The sequence below is a fragment of the Hemitrygon akajei genome, chromosome 7 (genome assembly GCF_048418815.1).
Source record: "Hemitrygon akajei chromosome 7, sHemAka1.3, whole genome shotgun sequence".
NCBI classification, from domain to species: Eukaryota; Metazoa; Chordata; class Chondrichthyes; order Myliobatiformes; family Dasyatidae; genus Hemitrygon; species Hemitrygon akajei.
Window position 1 is genome coordinate 69403534 of NC_133130.1, and position 13016 is coordinate 69416549.

At 39.7% G+C, this 13016-nt stretch overlaps 1 protein-coding gene across 6 annotated transcripts in view; it reads left to right on the forward strand.

The window, feature by feature from the left end:
* Window positions 1-3382: 3382 nt before the first annotated feature.
* Window positions 3383-13016, forward strand: part of arid1b (AT-rich interactive domain 1B) — a 417666-nt gene continuing 408032 nt past the window's right edge. For 5 of the 6 annotated variants that reach the window (XM_073051137.1, XM_073051136.1, XM_073051135.1 and 2 more), the window contains exon 1: window positions 3384-5119. In XM_073051137.1, coding sequence (XP_072907238.1) covers window positions 3755-5119 — 1365 coding nt within the window. In that variant the 5' untranslated portion in view covers window positions 3384-3754. Of the gene's footprint in view, window positions 5120-13016 lie in introns of all 6 variants that reach the window. The other variant, XM_073051134.1, reaches the window with a different exon arrangement.

Genomic DNA, 13016 nt, shown 5'->3' on the forward strand with positions numbered 1-13016 from the left:
AATGTTATATAAATTTATAAATGTGATGCATTACATAAATATTTCGTACATGTTTACAGAGCTCACATTTTTTCCTTACAAGATACATTGTTTATTTTTCATTTTACACTTTTAAAACATAAATTTAAAGTTAAAATTTAACATTAAAACATTTTCAGATGAAAGCTGAGGATTTAAAGGGGACTTCTTACAGACAGGAGATAATGGGTATACGAAATGAGCTGCCGGACGGAGGAAGTGGTACAGGTGGGTAAAATTACAAAATTTAAGATATTTGGAAAGGTACATGGATAAAAATTCAAAGTTCAAAGTAAGTTTATTATTAAAGTACATTTATGTTACTATCCACTAAGTTTAGGTTTTTTGCAGACATTTACAGGGTAAAATACAACAGAATTTTTTGAAAAACTGTACATCAATGAAGACTGACCTACACCAACGTGCAACTAAACATAATAATGAGAACATGAGTTGTAAAGACTCTCTGAAAATGAGTCTGTACACCAATTCAGAGTAGTGGTGAATGCAGTTATCCATCTCGGTTCAGGAGCCTGATGGTTGTCAGGTAATAACTATGCCTGAATCTGGTGGTGTGTAGCAGTGAGAAGAGTGCATGGTCTGAATGGTAGGGGATGAAGGGTGCTGCTTTCTTGCAGTAGTGCTCCATGTAAATGTTGGAAAGGGCTCTGCTTGTGATGATGGACCAGTTGTATGTACCACTTTCTGCAGCCGTTTTCATTCCTGGGCATTGGTGTTTCCATACCAGCCATGGTGCAACTGGTTAGGATACTCACTCCTGTGCAACTATCGAAGACTTTCTCAAAGCCTTTGGTGACATGCCGGATCTATTCAAACTTCTAAGAAAGTAGAAGCACTGCCATGCCTTCTTTGTGAGATGTCACTAATATGCTGTCCTAGGACAGATCCTCTGATATGTTGAAACCAAGAAATTTAAGACTACTGACTCTCTCCAATTCAGATCCTGCAATAATGACTTAATGAAGAAATGTATAAAGAGATACTAACCAAACAAGGCAAATAGGACTAGCTGAGGAAGACATCCTGGGCGGCATGGACGAGTTGGGCTGAAGGGCGTGTTTCTGTGCTATATAACTCTATAATCATGGTTTCTAAAATACCATGGGCTGGTGTAAATGTTTGTTGTTTCAGACTTGTTTAAATCATTATTTTACAAATATATATTAATTTATAAAATTTGCTCATAAATTGCAGAATATTCAGAAAGATAATCATTCATTGCATCACAAATTATTCTGCTGTCATGGTACAGAGGGTCCCTTATTACACTTATGCATAAGATTCACTTTATATTACCACTGAAATTTCCCCCCTTATGTACATTGTAATATAATCTTAACAAAAGTTATTTTTACATTGGTCTAAATAATTTACCAACAATTCACTTCCAAGTTAGCTTCATAAACAGTCCACCTTCAAGTACAAACATTTGCTCAAACTATCCCTTTAAATGTCAGACAGGGCTGTGGACATTGATGCCAGGTTACAATTGTAAATATAACAGTTGAAGCTTTAAATTGCATTTGAAATTGTTTTTTTAAAACGCTATTTAAATTCTTTTGAAGTTCTATAAAAATCTTGTACTGCCAAAGCAATCAGTTTTACTTCCGCGCTTCAGCATGAAGTAGACAACAAACCATAATGTGGGTGTTTGAAGAAATTAGTTTCCTCCCTCCGAAAAATACTGCTCGCTAGTTATTTATTAATTGGTTTAAATTTCATTGAAAATCTGCATAGCTTCTCATCTTATTTAAAATGCCATATATAAAACTGTTCTGGGCATCATGAGCCCATCAATTAGTAAAGAAAAGCTTTTTCTTTGCCCCTTGCCTCTTTTGATCGAATATCAGATCAACCAGGATTTGCAACTAACCTTCCGGCATAACTGAACCCAACTGACGCTGGGAGACAGAAAGATCAGAAAGACTTCAACAACCATTTTATTTTTACACAAAAAACGCTGAATCACTATTACAAACTTCAAATTTATTTGCAATGAGGGTTTATTTTGCAAACGTCGGGATTATTTGATTGCAAATTGAGAAAAAGGAGAACAAAAGGGACATATCTTTTACCCCGGGCTGACGTCAGTTTGATTTTACTGACAACTATTGATGCGTGTGAAGCAATTGCAAGCAACTCCCTTTCATTAAGTAAATGAAAAAGACTATTAGGATCTGACTGAAAACTTCTGAAATTGGTTACAGTGTCAGCGTAAACTAATTGGAAATATATATCATAAAGCAATTTTAGATTAAAAATAACGATTTTTCACATTTGTTTTCAATGTAAAAAGATCTCCAGAGGGAGTATAGAGGAACAGCAAATAGGCACTGAGCAGAGCAGAGAATGCTTCAACCTAGGAATGTTGTTCATTACATTGAAGGAAAGGACACATTAGAGAAAATAGTCCCTGCTATTTTTTGCAGGATTTTTCTTAACCCCCTTTCTCAGATCTGAGTTGCCACATCAGTCTGGGATAGGTGGTTTTAGGGTGAATATTTTTTGCTGGCAGAGTTTTGATTTGGATGTTGGCAGATGTGTATAAGTTAATAGCGTAAGGATCCAGTGATCCTGTGATTATGTCTAACTCTGAGGCTAGAGAGAAATAGATTGAACCCGGGGCAGGGAGAGAGCAAAGAACTGGACTGGAGTATTCTGGCACACGCAATTTAAAAGAAAAGGTGGCCACTTTTGGAAAATAAAATAACGAAAGAAATTAACTTCAATTTAGTTTTTTTCCCCCCAAACAATACTTTAACAATTGCATTCTCAACAATTAATAGAATGAGTATAATTTTGGTTGGATGTTAAAAAATATTAAAATGGGCTTGCATATAAATAAATCTTAGCAGGGTGTATCATTATTAATACATTAATAATTATGCTGGTGTTTTCGAATTTGGAAACCAAGTTTTAAAGTTGTTGAAGGTAATTGTGCACTTTGGCTTGGTAGATAGCCAAAGCTTTGACTCAGCTGCATTCAGCGTAGAAAAATATTTATATTAACAATAAATTGAATTTTTATGCAAGATTACATAAACAAAAATGAACGAGTTAATTTTATTGTTATTACAGACAATGGAACAAAGATTATTTCTAATATAATGAGAATTGAAACGAGATCTTATTGATCATTATATTTAACTGTTCAGTATCAATTTCAATAGAATGTAGATGTTGCACGTTTTGTCTGAAATAAAAATTAAAATTCTGCTAAGTAAATGAAAGTTTAAAAATGTATTTAAAGATTAATATGTTTAAATAGCTTATTGTATGCATGAGTGAGAGTAGTATGCTCCAGCCCGTGTTTTCGAGTTGATGTGTAATAATAAGACGAATGGATAATAGTTGTTGGAGTGCTCATGCCATGCTGGGCCAGAGGCTCAGCTAGACATGTATTTACCCATATCCGGGTTAGAGAGGAAAGGAAAGTTTGATTTTTAAAACAGATTTGGAGAAAGTTTCCTATCTATTTAACAAAAATAGGAAGAGGAAAACAATGTAATATATTATAATAATCACCCATGCAACAAAAGAAAGCCTGAGCCTTTTTTCCCCTTCTCTCTTGCTTTCAATCTGGAGGAGGACGAGTTTTTTTCCCCTTTTTAATAATATTTAATGATCGGGTGTAAAAGGAAGAGAAGAAGCAGACGTGTCTGTGTGTTTCTCCCTCCTCTCTCGCTCTCCCTCTCTGCCTGATTCTCTCTCAGAGATGATCATGGCCGCTCAAGTAGCAGCAGCTCCGGCCAACAGTAACAGCGGCGGCGGTAGCCCCGGCAGCCGCGACCCCGACACCATCAACAACGGAAAGCCGGCGGCTCCCACTCCGGCTGCGGGAGGAGGACTGCCCGGAGATTCCAGTGGTGACGGCGGCGGCGGCGGCGGCTTGAATCTCAACAGCGTTGATCATCATCACCATCCCCGTCACCACCATCACCACCACCACCTTCACCACCACCTCCAGCAGCAGCAGCACCACGGCGAGCTCAACATGGCCAACTCCTCAGGCCCGGCTAACAACAACAGTGGCGGCGGCGGCGGCGCAGCTGGAGGCTCGGGGTCCAACCCCAGCCTCAACCCGAACCCCGAGCCGGCGCACAAAGAACCCGCCTCGGCCTCGCCTTCCTCGGCATCCACCGCCTCCTCCTCCTCGTCGTCGTCGTCTTCTTCGGCCGCCGGCGAGGCGGGGATAATTCCAAATCACAAAGTGAAGGCGAGCGGTGCTGAGTTGTTGCTCGCCCCCCATCACCAAGGAGAAGGAAGCGGCGGCGCAGACACTCAACATGGAGGTGGCGGCGGCAAAGACAACAACAGCCTCTTAACCGCCGATAGCCAGGGCAACGGCAACAGTCACAAGGCCGACGACGAGCTGCTCAAAATGGGTGACCAGAGGTACGAACACCCGGCAGCCGCGGGACCAAACAACCAGGCGGGCGTTGCCGACTATAATTACTACCGAGCGGGGCCGGCGACGGCGGCAGGAGCAGGCCCCGGGCCCGGCCCTTACTTCGATCAACATGGCGGACAACAAAGCCCCGGGCTCGGCGTTCACCCTTCCACCAACCTGGAACTGAGCGCCAGCCCGCTGCACAACTCGCACGACGGCTACTCCAACAACTACAATAACTACTCGGGCTACAGGCCACCCTACGGCAGCCCCGGCTACGGCATGATGAGCTCGCCCAGGGCGAACAGCATGGGAGGTAGCAACAGCGGCAGTGGGCACCACCACCACCATCACTCCGGCAAGCAGCAGCCACCGCCGCAGCAACAGCAGCCGCCCTTGGCCGGGGCCTTTCAGCGCTACTCCGGTCAGAGCCAGCATTCGGGAGCCACGCCAACCCTCAACCAGCTCCTGACCTCCCCTAGCCCCATGAGGGGATACGGCTTCCCGGACTACAGCAACCCCGGTGCTTCGCAGGCCTCGCTCAAAGGGAGCGACATGGGTTCTCAGTACGGAGTAGGGAGCAGCCAAGCCTGGGCAGGAGGTGGCGGCGGCGGAGCGGCAGCTGGACAAACCCGCAGCCACCCGGCTATGAGTCCCGGTAGCACGGCTCAGGCTCTGGGCAGGGCACAGGTAAAGGTGGCCTTGGTGTGAGTGCGAGAGTGTCGGTGTTGGAGGACATTAGAAAGGAGCTGATGGTCGGGGACTGGGCCCTTGCTGTCTGCTAGGAAGTTTTGGTGACTCTGCCCCGGGTTTTGATGTAAACCCCTTCTGCAGGGGCGTCGGTGTATCGTGCTTAATTTACCCCCTCATTCCCCAAAATGAACGACCTAGACATCTACTCCGCTGCTTGTGAGATGGTGGAAAGGAAATCCTCTTGTTACATCTTTCTTAAATAAACCTGCTAAATTTTCTCTATTATTTCAAACAGCTGTCTTTTTGTTGACCCCACCCTTTTCTCTGTGTGTCTGTGTGCAGTATTTTTGCCCTTTAGCCTGCTCAGGTTGTTTCTGGTTCGTGATGTGTGAAAACTGGCAGCTCCATTCAGTTCGCACTCGACTCTTCACAACTTATTTTGCAAGGTTTGCAATTTGAATTGTGGAGGTAAAAGGCCTGGAATCGAGTCTCCAGACAGCTGCCTCCGAGTTGACATCTAATCTGCCATCTGATTGGCTCTCACACTCACCACTGGGCATTTATCAGTGCTGATGTAAATACAAGTTGTTGAGCGTTACAATCACAAATCCACAGCCAGCACCTTTCCCACTGCAAATCCACACACCTCTTAGATAAAGATCCCTCCTCTCCTGTATTTCAAAACCTTTTTTAAAGGGATGGCATTGTACTTTTGTTTCACTAGTAATAAAATCAGTTAAATTATTTTTAATTTAACCGCTTTCAGGAATGGTAGATATCAGAACAAAATTAATTTGTTTCAAATCAAGCTGTTGAAAAAATATTTATAACCTTCTGCAATAAACAACAGCTTGTGCAAATTTAGTAAAATCAAGTGTTAATTATAAACATTAGTAATTTCATGTAACAGCCTTAGATTGTTCCGTATGTTTCAAAACCTGTTCTTCATAACTGAAGAATTTAAATGTTTATAAGCTTATTGATTATAGGTAAATTAGAGTAGTTCATGAAATTATATATTCAGTACTAAAAAGGTTCCTTTGTAGTAGTTCAAAACAGTCCTAAATATTGCATGCAGATTGTTTAGCAATTATAAATACACCTATAGATGTTTTTGATTCCACATCCATTATTGTAATGCCAAGTATATAACAATTTTAATTTTGTATTTTCTTGAATGTTCTGGAGCGATTCATTTCTCACTGTGTGGTTATCCAGTAGTGTAGATAGAAGTATTAAAATTAGTTCCTGTTGAATACTGTTTAGAATATAATTACAAAGTTACATGTAGTTACAAAATATTGTTTGTAACTTAGTGCCATGAGTGATTTCAATTTGTAACTGAAAGCTGAAAGTCAGTGAGGATTCAGTAGGCTAAGATATTGTGATGACTTCCTCAGTAATTGTTTGACTTGCACATCGTCTTTAAATTACAGTATTTCTGACAGATGTTGAAGAGTGACTGTTGCTTGTAGTATGTTGCCCTGCATGAGGGAAGAGGACAAGGATTTAAAAAGAAAATTAAGCTGTAATTCATTCTTTACAGTAGGAGTCTGTCTTTCCAGTGTTTAACATGAGACTGTCAATCAAGTAGCAATGGAGGGAGGTACCTGCGATTGAATGTGTATCTTCATGGAAGAGTACTTTAAAACTATAAACAATTTTTTTCAAATATACAAATTAATCATTTATCTACATGCCACTAGGATCTTGCTTATAATGTAAATGTAATTTTTTTGGAAAGGAAGATTAACAAATTGGTAATGCAAAATCATACTATCAAATGTTGTTCACTTGCTCTGTTTATATCAGAAAAGAACACATTAGGGTACAGAAGCTTAATTGTGATTTTTTTGTTGTTCTTAAACCAGTGCATCTGACTGAACTAGGTTGAAAGCAGTAATCTAGTTGAAGGGCTTGTTTTGAAGTCTGGACATTTCCAATTAATTACATAACAAAAGTTGCAAATTTGTTGCTTTTTAAGTCTTTCCAGAAACAACTGAATAATGTGTTCCCTAGTTCAGGTACTCTATCTATAATTAGGATTAAAATGTGTGCCATTATCACAGATCTAATTGAAGTATAGACTTTTCAAAGTATTGGAAGAAATTGCTTCATAACAGGCATCTGAAATAATTATGCTGCATTAATTTTGATTGTGTGCATCTAAGGGGAATATTTTAACAATGTTGGCTTGCATTCTTAATTATAACTGTTATATTTGGGGAAATTTCTCATTGGAGTAAGAAAAGATGGAATTTTTGGCTAAAAACTGCTTTGAGACCGTAATCCCTACTGGGGCATAGACTGTTGACAGTAGCTCGCCAGAGTCCTGTCTTTCAAGTTGTCCCTAGGTGTAGCCCATTTTCTTTGTGTATCTTTTTATCTCCTAGGGATGAGGTCTTTGAAACTTTAGGTGTTTCTATAACACTTTTTAAAAAAAAGGAATAGGGTTGTTAGTCCCATGCCCAACCCTCTTTTTCAAAGCCAGGCTTGGGACCGTTCATGGTGCAGTTGTACTGGTTTCTGGTGTGTAACTATTGGCTATGTCTTGTATGACTCTGCTGTCTTCTGTAATTTGTTTGAACAACAAACAAACATTTTTGAAAGCCTCTGCTGCTTTTTTTTCTTTCTGTATCCTGTAAGTAAACCAATTTGGAAAACTGGTTCCAGCATTGGCCACTAGGAGGTGTGTGAGAAAAGCACAGGATGATTGACCTCTTGGTTAGGTTTCTGGGTTACTGTTTTTATCCCTATTTGGGTATAATTAAGACTGTGGTGTAGGTTTTGGGAGAGAATAAGCATAAATAGAAGTGCATAATTCTATGGTCTTAGAAGTCTAATAGGCTGAGCTGTTGTGTCATCATAATTATGTATGTTTATGCATGAGGTGCATCAGAACATTTTTTCCACAGATTATAAAAACTAAATTTATACAGATCCTACAGCAACTGTGGAGTAAGTAATGGTTAATGTCTTTGATTAAATGCATTTTAAGTTACTGGGAATTGGTAAGCTGAAGGTGGTGGAAGGCTGTTATGTTGGAAAGCAGTGAGATGCAGGACGATGAAGCTGAGGACAGATCCTTCAGGATCAGAAGGGAAAATGTAAAGGAAGCGTGGAAGAAGACAACGGAGAGCAATGGGACTCATGGAAAATATAAAAAAAGAATGAGGTGTTAAAATTTAATAAATGTTCTTTGCCTTGGCCTAAATGTCTTTTTATTTTCCTGAAATTACCATATGTGGTGTAGAGTTTTCAGGGGGAGTAGTGGTAGTCTTTTAGGGAATTTTCAGGCATTTGTCAGATGGTGTGGTCAAGTCTGGAAATACAACATTATAGTTGTTAACTGATGTGGTACCATTGACCTTGTACACTGCAATGTCAATAAATTAGATGGAAGTGCTGCTTGAGTGTTTTAAGACTGAACTGCACAGCCAGGGATTTATCACTGTAGAATACAGAACCCAGATTACTTTGTCACCAAAGTAGTCCTCCTTGTCTCCTCCATTGCTTAGTGAGCTGTTGGAGATGTTGGCTAGAGAGAAGGTGGACTGTTATTTTTTACCACCTGCTTCAGGCGAGGAGGCGAGATTAGGTTTCCGATGTGTTTTATTTTGCTGAACTTCAAGCATTTGGAAGTAATCAAAAGACTGCTTGTCATGGCACAGTAAATTCAGGTGGAAGAACTTGGTGGGTCAAGCAACATCTGTGGAAGGAAAGGTTGAAACACTGCATCAGAACTATCTTCCAGCAAATTTTGTTTCTCCAGATTCCAGCATCTGCAGTCTCTTGCTCCATAATAAATTCAAGTTACTCTGCCTAAGCTTGTTTTACTAGCTGCATTTTAATGTGGGGGATACAAAAGGAATCCTTCATTTGCCACATCTAGCATCTTGCCCCAAAAAATAACATTTTTGGAAAACAAGATTGGAAAAAGTGATGGAATATTTTTAGGTTACTTAGGTGGCATATGACAGAAATGGATATTGATGGGTTGGTTAGTTCATGGATTTGGCTTGCTTGTGTGTTCCTTGAGACCAAAAGCTACACCTTTTTCCCCGTATGAGGAACTAGGGTTCAAATGGTTTTAAATTTAGGGAATTATATAATTTATGCTGTCCTGACATTATTGTGAAAGGAATGATCTTGTGCAAGTTCTGTGAAGCAGAAAGAACACCAATAAAATGGCAGAACAGCAAAGCATGAACTGCTCGTCATGCCTTTTAATTTAATGATCTAGTTCAAAGTGACATACCTGGCTTGTTTTTTTTCTCTCTCTTTCACCAAAAGATCTGTTGAAGGAAAATTCTGATGCTTTAAGACGTGTTTTAATAGGCTTAGTTGGTCGTGCTAAGTAGATACTGTAAAAATTGACCACTCCATTTGCTTAAAGCTGCCTTGTATTCCTGTACTTGTATTGCATTTGCATGTTAATATACCTTAACTTCTCAAGGAAGTATAATTTTTTTGTTGTTGCTGGAAATGAGTTTCACCTCATGGCCCATTTGGTAACTGTTTCACCTTGGGATTTGATTCATGCTGATCAGGACAATGACTCATTCACTTGTTTGGTTTGGGTTCATTTTTGAGAGGCTAATCTTGGTTGAAGATTTGGTCCCTACTGAGATTTGCTTCAGCTGGTGGTGTAGTACTCGAAACATCTATCTGGTGAATGGTAGTCAGAAACTCCTTCCAGAAAAATTATGTTGAAGTGACATTATTGTGAATTATTGTAAATTTATCTGATGCTCCTATGATGAACTAAACATATTAGCAAATTAAATGAGCATGCCCACTGGTATGACATAGGAGAATGTTTCCTTGCAAAGGGAATGTATTTAAACGGAGTCTTTAAAAGTGAGGAAACTACATTTCCTTAGATTGACACCTCATAAATTGACTGACAAATCAAAAATCATTAGCTTCCAGAGAAAATGTTTTCATTATTATGCTGTTATGATTGTTCAACACCAAAAAGGATTTTTTTGTATATAGTTGGGTATGCAGGAGTTTTCTTCTGCAAAGTTGAGTTGTGATTTCCCCCCCCCCCCCCCCCTTTCTAATGTTGAGTGTTCTTCTAAATTATCACTATCTTCTGAAGTGGCTTTGATTTCATACTGGTGCAAAAGGTGGGAAGTTTGGCTGATTCAGATTGGTTGAGCTTTTCTTTCCTCTTTCATTGGAAAGAAAGTACAGCTGAAAATGAATGAAAAAGGAAACATTCATGAGGGGATAATGCTCCACATAACATTGCCTATTGATAGCAACATTTTATTTTAGTGCAAGATCTGGGCATTCTCAGCATATGGTACTCATCCCTAAATGTCATTGTAAATTGGGGAGGCACGGTAGCACAGTGATTAGCACAACACTTAACAGTATCCATGACCCAGGTTCAATTCACATTGCTGTGTGTGAAGAGTTTGTATGTTCTTCCAGTGACCACATGGGTTTCCTCCCGCAGTTCAACAATGTACCGTTTGGTAGGGTAATTGGTCATAGTTGTCATATGATTAGGCTAGGTTTAAATCTGGGTTTGTTGGACGGCAAGGCTTGAAGGACTGGAAGGGCCTATTCTGTGCTGTATCTTAATTTTTAAAAAATGAACTAGCACCTTGAATTATTGTAGTCTGTACTTTACAGATCTCAAAGTATCTTAAGATGAGAACCAAAATCTTTATTGAGTAATGTGTGGAACACAAACTTGCAAGTTGTTATGGTGCATAACTTAGAGCATATATGTCAAACTCAAGGCCCGCGGGCCAAATCCGGCCCGCGGTGGAATTATCTTTGGCCCGCGAGATAATATCTAATTACTATTAAAGCTGGCCCCAGTAATCGAAGCGCCTATGGCGTATGATATGGCTAATGCTGAGTTTATTCAGGTAGCGGGTTTTCAGGGTTTTTAGTGTTTATTCGGCAGTCTTCTTCATAAGAAACGGAATTTGTAAAGTGAAACACTTTGTAGTTATAGCAGAGACTGAGACACATGAGAGCAGGCTGAAAAAACGGAGGCAACGAAAGCTGCATTTGCACGCGTCCGACTGATCCGGCCCGCATGAAGCTGCATTTTGCTCAATTCGGCCCATGACCTAAAATGAGTTTGACACCCCTGACTTAGAGGGAGATCTCATCGGCTTTTTCATGCACCTGTTTCTGTATCGCTCCAGCCTCTTAAGATTGCAGATTTGGGAAGAATCAATGTAGTTGCTACAAAACACGTTGATGGTATGTATATTAACAATTGTACCTGTGTGCAGTTTTTTTAAGAGGCCACCTTATTCTGAGTTGCATTTGAGCTATGACATTGCAGTCTATTAGCTGTTGGAGAGGATTCTTTGATCATCCTGACATGTGTTGATAATAGCAGGCTTTGGGGGAGGCAGTTTGTGTTTCACTAGCTAGAGTACCCAGAGTCGGACACGCATTTATTGCTGAGGCATTTATATGGCTAATCCAGTAAGATCTTGTTCAGTGGTGGATTTGGCTCTTTTGTCTTGACCAGAATTATAATGCAGTGTGTATTCTGGTTAATTGGGACACAACAGGGCTAGTACATTTTGGCCAGTTAGTTGGAGTTTCATAGCTTAATAGAAATAGTTATATTTAAAAAAAAGACAAACTCCATTTTAATGAAGTAACAAGTTATGTATTTAAGTGAAGTACAAAACAAATTAGAACTCTTAACAATACAATAAAAGTGCTGTAAATGTGTATATTAGTTTCTAATAGTTATGGATGGAGGAATTAATCCAGTGTACGATGGTGTGCTCTTTTGACTGTAAATGAACAAAATCAATGCAGATAATGGACTGTCTTCATACAATGCTTCTGATGAATTCATTCTCCAAATCTTCATTTTCAGTGTTACATTCAAGATGATTGTCAATGCCTTCAAATTTTTCGTACTTTCTAATTTGTTGAAGTGAAATGTTTCATTTTCACTCCTGGCCATTTCTGACATTTTGCTTAATTTCTCGCCAATTATTGGTGACAAATATCACTGCTTTTTGAACACCAGCACATGCAATTAACACTATTTTAAAAACTGTTCACTCTAAGCATGGTGTAGTATCTTAACAGCCACGTAAGTGCACACGACTGATACTAGTTGGAAACTTTTCGGCAATAGTTTCCTGCTCAATTAAGTGGCATAGTGTCCCAAATAAACAAAGGGAATCCTGGCTATTTTCTGAATGAGCTTTTGTTCTTTAAGAAAATGGCAACCTTGATTAACCTTTGACCAAATTAACTGGAATCCACTGTATTTTGAGGTTTGTCTGATCGAACCAAAACTTGAATATTGCTGAACAAATTATTGATGATCAACTATAGTTTGACAATGCCATTCATCAATTTTGTTGGTAATAAAATGGGCTATATTGTACTTGTCCTTTGTTGCTAAGACCTACTTGGAAATTTTCCTCAGATTGTTAAATAGATTGGCACTGTCACCTTACACTTAGTCAAGCTCCTGTCCAGCACCAGAGCCAGGATTGTATCACTGTCCACAACCTCTGCTTTATGCAGTGTGCTCAACAGTTTCTTTGACGTTGTGTAAATTGATTGGCTGGAGGCTGGCTTCTTTTTCTATGGGGATTACTGGCTGAGAGGCCAAAATGGATTATTCGTTTGACTGACTGGAGAGGGTTGGAAATACTTTGGTGTTTTCTACTAGAATATTTGATCCCCATAATTAACAAATATATTGCAGTTCATGGGATCTCATGTTAGTTGTTTAAATGCTAACCATGATTCATGACTGGATATGACAGGACTGGAGTATAACCTGTGGTGTTAATACAGAAGGTGCATTCTGCCATTGCTTGCTTCTTCCGCTGTTTATGAATGTGTTGGAGCTTCAGCAGCTTGGTATTCCTGTAAATCGATT